This window comes from Giraffa tippelskirchi, chromosome 7 (genome assembly GCF_054371585.1).
Source record: "Giraffa tippelskirchi isolate mGirTip1 chromosome 7, T2T-mGirTip1v1.2.pri, whole genome shotgun sequence".
In the NCBI taxonomy this organism is placed as follows: Eukaryota; Metazoa; Chordata; class Mammalia; order Artiodactyla; family Giraffidae; genus Giraffa; species Giraffa tippelskirchi.
In genome coordinates, this window is record NC_137281.1 from 150,030,931 (window position 1) to 150,042,981 (window position 12,051).

A 12,051-nucleotide genomic window follows, 5' to 3' on the forward strand; every position below is an offset into this window, starting at 1 on the left:
ACCAAGAACTTCCAGATGTTCAAGCTGGATTTAGAAAAGGCAGAGGAACTAGATATCAAACTGCCCACATCCTTTGGTTCATAGAAAAAAGAAGAGAATGCCAGAAAAACATCTGCTTCTGCTTCATTGACTACGCTAAAGCCTTTGACTGTGTGGATGACAGCAAACAGTGGAAAATTCTTAAGGAGATGGGAATACCAGACCACCTTACCTGCCTCCTGAGAAATCTGTATGCAGGTCAAGAAGCAACAATTAGAACCAGCTATGGAACAACTGACTGGTTCCAGAAGGGAAAGGAGTACGTCAAGGCTGCATCTTATCATCTTGCTTGTTTAACTTATATGCAGAGTATACCATGTGAAATGCCAGGCTTGATGAAGCACAATCTGGAATGAAGATTGCCAGGTGAAATATGAATAACCTCAGATATGCAGATGACACCACTCTTATGGCAGAAAGTGAAGAGGAACTACAGAGCCTCTTGATTAAAGTGGAAGAGGAGAGTGAAAAAGTTGGCTTAAAACTCAACATTCAAAAAACAAAGATTATATCATCTGGTCCCATCACTTCATGGCAAATAGATGTGGTAACAATGGAAACAGTGACAGACTTTATTTTCTTGGACTCCAAAATCACTGCAGATGGTGACTGCAGCCATGAAATGAAAAGACATTTGCTCCTTGGAAGAAAAGCTATGACCAATCCAGACAGCATATTAGAAAGCAGAGACATTACTTTGCCAACTAAGGTCTGTCTAGTCAAAGCTATGATTTTTCCAGTAGTCATGTATGGATGTGAGAGTTTGACCATAAAGAAAGCTGAGTGCCAATGAATTGATGCTTTTGAACTGTGGTGTTGGAGGAGACTCTTAGTCTCTTGGACTGTAAGAAGATCAAACCAGTCAACCCTAAAGGAAATCAGTCCTGAATATACATTGGAAGGACTGATGCTGAAGCTGTAGCTCAAATACTTTGGCCACCTGATGCAAAGAACTGACCCATTTGAAAAGACCCTGATGCTGGGAAAGATTGAAGGTAGGAGGAGAAGGGGACGACAGAGGATGAGATGATTGGATGGCATCACCGACTTGATGGATATGAGTTTGAGCAAGCTCTGGGAGTTGGTGATGGACAGGAAAGCCATGGCTTGCTGCAGTCCACCAGGGTTGCAAAGAGTTGGACATGACTTTTGGACTGAACTGAACTGAATGTCAAGAATACCTCTCATGAAGCCTTGACACTTTTAGTTCTTTTATTTCAGCAGTAGAGGCTATAGATTACTCAGGAAGCTGGTAAGAGTCTTTCATATGTACACATACACACATATGCACAAATATCCAATTAGTTGAAACCAAAATGCCCTCCTGAATTCCTTATCTCCAGTGGCCTTTGATTCCCTGCGTTGTCTAATCGACATGTCTTCATCTTCCTTTTGATTTTTCTTTTTTTTTCTTCCCATTCAATTACTGCTCAGTCATCCTTCCTCTGTGAAACAATGTAAATTAAAAACTGTAAAATGGAAAGGTTTGTGAACTTACAGAAGTAGGATATAAAATTGAAGGTGGAAGACGTCATCATAGGCAGCCCATGGTAGCTCCCTTTGGTTCCTTCCCACAGCAACTGTGCTTTATATGGGGCCAACAAATCCTTTGATTGGCACAGTGTTCTACTGTTGTGATGCTTCACATTGAGGTTGTAATCACACTATGCAGATGCCTTATGCTGTGTGATTAAAGATGATGAATATTGTTAAACCAACTGCTCCAGGTGTCCACTAGTGGGCTACCAGCCTTAGCCCTTTAGAATAAATGGATATTGGGAATCAGACCAGATGTATCATCACCAAGCCCACCTTTCCATTATGGCCACGACCAGCTAGTGCTGGCTACTTACCCATTTTAGATTGGAATGCTTGAGGCATAGGTTTGGTTAAGTCCTCCTTGGTAATAACAGAAATTCACTCTGATACAAGTGTCCTGTGCTTCCAACAGCACTTCTGTCTCAAGGACCTGCAAGTAATAAAAGGCAGTCTGTCAACTTTTGATTTTCTAGACCGTGAAGAGGAGTCGATTGAGTCAGTTTGCATTTATAGCAGAGGTAGATTTTAGCAAGAACAGGCATGAAATGACTGTCTCAGACAGTTCTTAAAAAGAAAATCCCAAGTTCAAGCAGAATGATGAGAAATTTGTGGCAGCCATCAGAGTTATCACCTGAAAAAAATAAAGAACAAAGACATAATGTAATGCTTCTCAGTAAACTAAAAACAGACATGGGAGTTAAACCCGAAGTACCTACTCATATCATTTACAACTTGTTTAGTCTTTTCATGCATATCTCTGTTGCCTTGTCACTTTCCCTACTACACAAAGAAAAGTCACTATCTTTTCTCAAAAGAATATGTGACTATTTTAGTGAGCATTGATTACATATTAAATGCACCATCCCTATGCAGGGGTTCCCTGCAGCCTTAGCACAATTTGAAGTTATTGTTAATAATTGAAAAACTTTCTAAATATATAATTCAAACTGTTTATGTTATCCTACTGTATCTGAAATTTTAGGTTTATTTGGAAGAATGTTTTAGATAGGATTATTGTCTTTAGAAAGATCTATTATATTTATTAATATATGCATTTGATACAGATGTTTATCCATATACTTAGACAAAGCTAGATTGTCCTGTTTATTTTTAACTGAATTTTGAATTGAAATAGGATTTGAAAATTTTCATTGTTAAAACAGCCACATTCTTACATTGAAAAAGTTATCTTTCTCTGGTTGTAGGTTAGAAATCCCTTAAGTTACTCTTGCTAATCTAATAGCAACACACTCCCACCCACCCACCCACCCACAAGTATATTCATGTCCATAGAGGTCAGTTGTGGTGTTAGCACACCTAGGTTTGAGACCTCATCCTGCTAACTATTCCCTGTGGGACATAGCAAAAAGCAAAACAGAAAACACTTAACTGATCTGTGACTTAATTCACTTTTCTGAAATCTTTGCCTACCAATTTGATCAACGGTCAAAAAATTCTTTTAATTTTGAAGTTCTGGGTGTCTTCCATGAGAAGACCATTCCTGTTTTTTTTTTTTTTTTTTGATTCTTTAATACTTATACTTGCTTTATCATGTGTTTACAAAGACTAGATATCTGAATCATGCTAAGTACATTGTCTGGCACATGGTAAGTGCTGGGTCATTGCCTTACTTTGTTATTGTTATGTCTTTTGATTTGCATGAGATTGAGTTATTTCAGTGGATGTGCAGTTGGAAGCATTGTTAAAGTTTTTCTTTTCCTTTTTTCCAGAGCATTTTCATCCATTTCTCCAACTTTTCTTTCTTTGTTCCTTCTGTCTTTTTCTTCTCTCTCTTTCTATCTCTCAGTTTGGAAGACACTGTGAGAATATGGAAAACAGATACACATGTAAGATATAGTCTATTCAGGAAAGGGTATACGTAACGAGTTTGAAATAAGGAAAGGAGCTTGTATTGCTATTCAGAAAGTATTCTACAGTCTAGTCTCAACTCACACTCATTCAACACAGCTACTGCATACTTTTCCTGGGCATAGGCAACCCAAGAGTCTGTCCCAATATCTGGTGAGATTGAATGAGTCTAATAGTTAAATTAGAGAAGGACATGTGGTCAATTAAATACCACCACTGCCACCACCACTACCCCCAAAATGTTTGGTTCCAAGTAGAAAATTACTTATATGAGTTGTTATTGGTAAGTTCTGTGGATAAATTATTAGTTAGGAAAACCACATGGCTCTAAGTCACAAAAGAATTTTAAGCCTTTATTTTTTGATTCTCTTGTTCTTTCTTTCACTCAGTAATATTTTTGAGCCCTTATTTTATGCCAAATTCTTTATCGGAAATTAGAGAAATAAAAAGTGAGCAAGACAAGCAAGATGTCTGCCTTCAAGGGACTCATATTCCACTAGGATGAGATCGACAGGAAAGAACTTAATAAATAATTTATTACAGTCCATGTTGTTGTTGTGAGTTAAATAAAGAGGGAAACAGGCTGGAAAGTAAATGAAATACTGATGGGGACTTCCTCAAATAGAAGAATCTGAAGAAAGCCCATTTTGAGCTTCAACTTAAAGAATGAAATGAGTCAGTTATTTGAAATTCTATAGGAAGGACATTTCAATCTAAGGGTTGAGCAACAGCAGAGGACCTGAAGGTAGGGGTGGTCTTGGAGTATTTGGGTTGGGAGTGGGAGGGATGGGGGGCGGGGGGCGGGGGGCGGGTACCGTATGGTCCTAAAACTGAGCAGCCTGACAGTGACCCAGAGGACTAGTTGCCTCTGATCCCTGAGCCCTGCCTCCAGGCAGTAGGTCTGGGTGGGGTCTGAAAACATGTTTTCTCACAAACCCCCAGGGGATGCAGGGGCAGCTGACTCAGCGCCCAGGCTCTGAACACCATGGTGTGGTGAGAAATCAGAAGGAGGAGAGCTTGGTGTGGGGGTTGAACAGTAGGAGATGAGGCTGGAGGAGGAGGCGGGGGCCTTGGGATCTGACCCTGGAAAGAAAGTAAGACAGACTCGGATGAAGGAGAAGTCTTTGTGGATCCTTCTAGTCCTTGGTGAAACCCTGAAACCTCCCTGGTTCTTAAGAGGATTACCATGAAGTCAGTCTTTGAGGATTATCTGATTCTGAATAGCATTCGCCCCTTAATACATCAGTTGGTAAATAATCCGCCTGCAATGCAGGAGACCCCTGTTTGATTCCTGGGTCGGGAAGATGCCCTGGAGAAAGGAAAGGCTACCCACTCCAGCATCCTGGCTGGAGAATTCCATGGGCTATAGTCCAAGGGGTTGCAAAGAGTCAGACATGACTGAGTGACTTTCACTTCCGCCTAATGGATGGGGAGCACATTCTTGTGTAGTTTGGAAATGGCCTGTAATTCCCTCTGTATGGAATTCCTGACCAACCTTTGACAAATGGGACTGTTTTCTCCCTTTGCAGAGCTGCATTCCCCCATGCTCCAGTTTTGGAAGTATGAGACAGTGGTGAATCCGGGGATCAGATCAGTTCCACATTTACTGAAACATACTCTCTGTATTGGGCACCACACTTGGTGCAGCAAGGACATAACCGAAAGCATAGAACACGCTTTCTAACTGTAGGTAGCATTCCATGTTTTGGGGACAATTAGTAAAAAATATGAAAGAATTAGAGGATTATGTAAGCAGAGTACAGTGCCATGTGCAGTAAAATGTTAAATATTGTCATATTGTCATATATAAACGTTGGTGATGTACACAATATGTGTTGTGGCCACTAAGAAATGGGAGAATTGTTGTCTAAAGTTACCGGGGAATGTTCAGTATCCCAGAGTCATTTTAGCTGGTCCTTGGAAAATGGCTAAAATTTGGCTAAAGGGAAAGAGAGAGGCGTGGGAAAACTTTTGTCTTCAGATTCAATGAACCTGCAAAGAAGTATTGTTTTCCTAAAGTTTTTGCTGGTCTGCTGTCTTTCAAGGGAAAGCCTTCCATGTGTTTCTGATTCTTGAGCACAATTGAATTACTAGCCCACTGTCTGGTGAGAGCTGTTTGGTCAGGGAGCCCCGTGGACTTCTCAGAAGCTTTTGTCCTTTGAAAGAAGCCGTCCTGATTTGCTATTGTTAATGAGCCTTGTCCTACACAATGCTCAAGTTGAAGACCCACTGAGAACACGACCATGAACCTCCTTTCATCTCCGCATGGGGGAACCACATGACATTTAGGAACTGCAGAAACCCAGCGGCCATGCTGCTCTCCCGGCGCTAGTAATTGCCTTGAACTTTCTTATGTCATATCTTAATAGCTTTGTGTTAGGAATGATGGTCTGTACTGCGTCCATTCTTCATGGATAAATACAAAAAATCTTGCCACCCAGAAGACAAACCCTCTGTAGTCATGCATCTCTTTTGAACATGCATCCTTGGACCTGATATGTTTACATTTCAATATTCTGTGCCTGGAAATTATGACTATGCATTTACCGCAGTGGATATATTTTTACTGGGTCAAGTGAATTTTTGCATCAGATCCTGACTAATACATTTGATGAGTCAATGTGCTCACCTCCCTTGTCGTGACTTTCTGGAAAACTCATGGATATCCTGAATAGTAAGGTATTTCCTGTTGAAAGAAAGTGAAAGTGTTTATCGCTCAGTCGTGTCTGACTCTTTGTGACCCCATGCTCTGTAGCCAGCCAGGCCCCTCTGTCCATGGGATTCTCCAGGCAGAATACTGGAGTGGGTTGCCATGCCCTTCTCCAGGGGAGCTTCCTGACCCAGAGATGGAACCCTGGTCTCCTGTGTGGCAGGCCGATTCTTTACTATCTGAACAACCTTCCTCTTAGCTTAGATAATTCCAAAGGTGTAGGTTCATCTTTAATCCCAAGGTAAGGGCAGAAGATAGAAATGAAAGAGAGAGAATGATTAAGGAGAGGCTCTGGGATGACCTGAGAGAAATGGCAATCTGTAAGGCAGAGATTACTAAACCTTTTCTGTTGCTCCCTTGTATCTGCAAGAAGTTTTGCAACTGTCCTCATGATAAGTATACTTAAAGAAAATGAACATGATTTCTAATATTTTATTCCAATACCTCAGATACACCCTCTGATGATACACACACTCCGTATACTTTCTTCTATTAACCTATAGCAGCAGTGTGATGTAGTGCGCTGGTTCTCAAACTTTAGTCTCCATCATAAAATCCTAGCAAGCAAGTGCAATTGTTAGCTGCTCAGTCATGTCCAACTCTTTGCAGCCCCATGGACTATAGCCCACCAGGCTCCTCTGTCCATAGAATTCTCCAGGCAATAATACTGGAGTGGGTTGCCATCCCCTTCTCTTAAAGAGCTCTGCACCCCCAAATCCTAGAAGCTTGTGCAAACACAGTTTTCTGCCACTCCCTCCATGCTAAGTTTTTAATTCAGTAGGTCAAGGCTGGGGCCCAATAATTTGCATTCCTCCAAACAGTCCATGGGGTCGCAAAGAGTCGGACATGACTGAGTGACTATGCACAGCATGAAAACTTCCTAGGTGAACCTGGTCTGAAACTATGCTTTAAGAACCTATGAGGTAGTTAGTCGCAGAGTTAATTTACCTAAATTGAACATCAGGATCCTTTAATTATCAAATGTGTGACCTTGGGTAAACTCTTTTACTTCCATGAGCTTAGCTTTTAAAATCTGTGGTATGGAGGTAATCATAATTACTTACATTTTAGGGTCACTGGCAAGCTTTATGAGATAATGTAGACAAAGTTCTTATCCAGTGCTTATCACCCCCAAAACATCAATATATGTTGGCTGCTATATCCTCCTCCTTCTCCTCTTCATTCTCATCAAACATCTTCCTAGTGTCACGGGGTAGACTGTAAAGAACTTTCGTGCCTTAATTCACAAGAATCATGGGAGTGCATCTTTCTGCTTTAGCATTCTCCATTTAGAAAGACCACGCTCCGGATGAGGTATCTTTCTAGTTGAATGGTAGAGACGAAGCTCTTTTGCAAAGTCTGCCAGAAAGAGAACAGTGTGTTCAGCCCTCTCCCTTCTCTGTGTCACTGTTGAAACTTTGTGGCTAAGTGTGTGTTTCTGTCGTGTTTTGTAAATATACAGTGACTTTTTTCTTGCATGATATAGAATTGATATTTTTGACAGTGGTGTCTTTGAATGTTTGGGGGCTTGAGAAGAGTAAATGCAGGTGATAGCTTTGAATCTGATTAGTTTGAACACCTCTCTCTCCTTTTTTCTTCTTTCCTGCTCTTCTTCTCAATTACTAGGACCAAGTACCACCTGCCAGGAGGACTCATGTGCCAACCAGGGGGTGTGTATGCAGCAGTGGGAAGGCTTCACCTGCGACTGTTCCATGACCTCCTATTCTGGAAACCAGTGCAATGATCGTGAGTACACCCTTTTCATATTGGGATATTTTCAAAGAGTTCAGAGATTTGGAGAAATCTTAAGGAACATTAGGTAAAAGAATGACTCTTCTGAACAATTCATAAGCAGTTTGCTCATCCAGAAACTTGGAAAATAAAAAGCTAATTTTCTTGTGGAAGAGCAAAGAGACATTTTTTGTTCAGCCACACCAGATGTTTATCCATACGTCCTCCCTATTTTTCTTTAGATTACCTTTGACAAAACAATTAAGACAATATTTTTGTTCTAAGGAGTTCAGTTTTCCATTAATTAAATCACCTGGGTAACAATGTTGAGACTCTCTCACTAACATAACGTAGAGGATATTTAAGGAATACAGCTATTTTCTCAGAAAGTCTGAGTTTAGGGAATTTCTTAACCCTTCCAAATGATGAAGGCATTAAGAGTTTATTTTTTTCCAACTAGAAATGTTTAACACATTCCAAAGGGTCTTTCAAATGTAGGCAGAGATTCCTTCTGGATAAATGTATTGATATCTGTTTAGTTTATATGTACATAGTCATTCTGTTTATATACGCATTTCTGTTTCATCAGAATGTTTATATGTGTGTATCTGTGTATTTGCTTCATATTGGAAGACAGCCAGTTGTTATTTTTGTCCACTAGTGAAGCTTCAGGTGCATCAGCTGTTTTCATTCCAGGAGAAGACTGATTTCATAAAGGCAATTCTAGCACTGGTGGTGGAAATATTCATACTTAAGTTCTGTGGGAATCTATAACAGGTATCTCTACTTCTTTCTAACGTGGCCACTGATGAGCAAACACTGGAAATTTCTGCATCCCTATTGCAAAGAAATTTGTTGAAAAGCCCTGACTTAGTATGTCCTGCTGATCTTCTGATTTTCTAAAGGCAGCCTTCATGGTGAGAGTTTATTTTTATAATCTGAACTCATAGGTGCCATTAATTGGTTTTATAAAAAAGATGCATAATGTGATATGAACAAATGCTAAAGTTATATTACAGTTTGTGCAGGTGGGAGTGGGTGCCAATTACAGTGCTATCTCTAGTGTGTCTATTTGATTTTTTGATTCCTCATGTCTCAACTTTTATCAAGTCTGTAGTAATCTCTCATCCTGGTTTCCATCTTTTTTTAGTAGCCGTTTTTCTTTGTGCATTCTGTCAGTCCCTTAAGATACACTAAGGAGAAATAAGTGGGGAATCTGGATATGTAGAGAGAAAATTCTTTGAAACTCGATCTAGATGTAAGCGTTTGTCTCTATATTTATAATTCAAAGAACACATTCTTTGCAGAAAGTTTTGGCATTAGATGGCTCGCTCCAATTATTTGGTATTATTGAAAGTTCTGTTTTCATGGTTTTGATTTGGCAATAATGTTCCACTCTGAAACAGGCAGTGATGGACCCATCCAGGGTCCCTGAGGAACTGTGCTGTATGCTCTTTCTTTTTCCTCCAATTTGTCTGCATTTTTCCTCCAATTTTTCCTAAGTGGTAGCACAATGCTTCTTTATCCTCATAAGTTTATTCCATATCACACATACATACATACCACTTCCGGTAGAACGTGATCAGGAAGAGACTGCACACAGGAAAGGCAGAAAGGTAAGTTCTCTAACGGCGGTGAATAGACACAGTCTGCAGAAGGTATGTATGCATTTTTCTCTCGCTGACACGTTCCTTTCTGCCACCCGCGCCAGGCATGGTTTGCTGCTAAAAATCAACCACGATCCTTTCCAGTTTTCTATGATTGTTTCTGACTTTGTCGAGACAGATTGTACCTCGGTCTGGGATGAGGACTGTTGCATTATCTGACCTGAGCAATTTGTCAATGTGTCGTGAAGTACCAGAACCAGTACTGGGAAAGGTCAGTGTTTCTTTTGTAGCAATAGATCCTCAGCTTCCAAAAATGTCTCTAAGACATCCAGGCTGAGGGTAATGTATTTTGAATTTTTTCCTGTAAACAGTGCAGTGGAAGTTTTTTATTGTAAAAGACTTCTGAGCTCAAAGCCTTGAAAGAATCTTCTTGCCTGTTCTCCTCTTGGAGAGTGGACCAGACAGCATCTCAGTAGCTGGGAGAAAAGTGGTCCAAGGAACCAGGAGGGGAAATCGGGCATTGCACAAATTTGCAACAAAGGGAGCGGGCAGTCTGCACATCAAAGATCAGGTATCAAGTTAAGGAATTTAGCATTCTCTGTATGGGAACATGCAAGCCTCTGGGCTCACTGAATTCATTCCTTTCATATGCAGCTCAGCTATCTGGGGCCAATACTGTTTCCTGGTTCACCTTGCTTCTTGCATTCCCCTGGTTCCTCAGCAATCACCATTGGTAGGTGGTAGCATCTGCTGGATCGTGGCTTTGGGAGCCCTCATTCACATTTGAAAGCCAGGAATCACTGATCGCTGTGGCATTTCTTGTTTATTAATATGGCGGGGAGATATTTTCATTCACAGGGGAGATGTTTGAATAAGTTGCCATGAGCAGTTTCTCAGGATAGCAGATAGAAATGAAAACATCTCAATTAATTATTGCAAATCCAAGAATCGAAACTTGTTCAATAGGGAAATGGCTAGGCTAAGATATTTTCCAAAATAAGATGCTCCATTCATCATATGTAGAAAAGTTGATTATATCTGGGCATGACTTTCAAGTTTCTAAAGGAATGTCTGCATTTTACAGTCTCGGTCACTTCTTCTAGCATTGGTTCTATCACTTGTAACTTTTGTTATTTCTTGCCTGTTTGCTAAATTTGGCATTTGCTTGACAGTTTCAAGGTGCTGTCACATAGAAATGGCATCCATGAGTAGAATTTACATTTGAAACTTGTTTCATTTAGTATGAATAGACCAAGCCTGGCTGGTTTTAACTTTATTCTGTCATTCTTTGTGAAAGCAATGTGGATTGATGGAGGCCGTGGGGTAAATTTCTGGTTCATCCTTATAAAGATAGCTGTAAAACTGATATAAGTGGTTGTCAAAGAATGGCATCTGTTCTCTGAGGCTGGTCAGTTCAGTTCAGTTCAGTCGCTCAGTCATGTCTGACTCTTTGTGACCCCATGGACTGCAGCACGCCAGGCCTCCCTGTCCATCACCAACTCCACAGAGTAGAAAACAGAAATCATCTGATTGGAAACTCAAGTGTAATTGATTTATTAATTGTCTTATCTAGTTTTAAGGCATCCACCATTTCACATAATGGTAAAATCATAGTTTTGTTAGGTGATGTTTCAGACTGTTTTGAAACTACAGCAGGCACACTCATCCCAGAAGCAATTTTGAGTTCCTGTAGGACCCAGTAAGATCTTTGGAAGGACACACAAGTAACATGCTCCAAAGAAAGTCTTCAGTTCTGAAAAATTCAAAGCAGAGGGGGCTGAATGCCCTGAGAATGAGCATCACCTGCATTCAACTTGATGACATGTTGTAGGGGATACATTTTAAGAACAACAAAAGATAGGGAACCTTTTACAGGTGCTGGTAAGGAGATTCCTTTTGGATATTGGGTTCTTATTGGTATTTTAAATCAGGATTGAGAATCAGGGCAGTTCTAGTATCTTGCAGCCCTTGCATCATCAAGAGAATCCAGAACCCCTTTCCCGTGTGGCGTGGCAATGCCGCTTCCACTGGCAACCTGTTGTTGGGTTCCTCTCTCCTTCACGACGCCACACAGCGTCCCTCAGAACCCAGCCCACTCGTGCATTCCCACACGTGTGCAAAAAAGTGATCATTGGGGAGGGCTTTTTGAAAACACCCCCTTTGAACACCTCGCATCTATCCTCACCACCATTGTTACTTTTAGGCCTGTTCATGACAACTCTTTTGAGTTGTCTGCAATTTTGGAATCTCGCTGTTGCTTCTGTGCCCCGGAGAAGTGAATTTGGGGCCGTCTGTGTCGCGTGAGTCCCCACGTCAAGTTCTTGGATTTATAAATTGAGTGTTTATAATGGTTTTGTGGAGGTGAAGAGAAAGGAATGAATGTGGGTTCTCAGCCCACCTTCAGCCAGCTATGTGTATTACGTTGCTCGAGATACACTGAAGGCTACTTGGAGAAATAGCTGGTTCACAATGGTATGTGATAATAGATGTTCTTTGCTTGCAACAAATCAATAGCAAGCAGCTGTGGATCATTCAGACAGTGGTGTGAAGTACCTT

At 40.7% G+C, this 12,051-nt stretch overlaps 1 protein-coding gene across 4 annotated transcripts in view; it reads left to right on the top strand.

The window, feature by feature from the left end:
* NRXN3 (neurexin 3) overlaps window positions 1-12,051 on the top strand; it is a 1,799,700-nt gene that overhangs the window by 884,514 nt on the left and 903,135 nt on the right. For all 4 annotated transcript variants that reach the window (XM_081510568.1, XM_081510570.1, XM_081510571.1 and 1 more), the window contains one exon: window positions 7,784-7,903. In XM_081510568.1, the coding sequence (XP_081366694.1) occupies window positions 7,784-7,903 (120 nt within the window). The remainder of the gene's footprint in view (window positions 1-7,783; window positions 7,904-12,051) is intronic.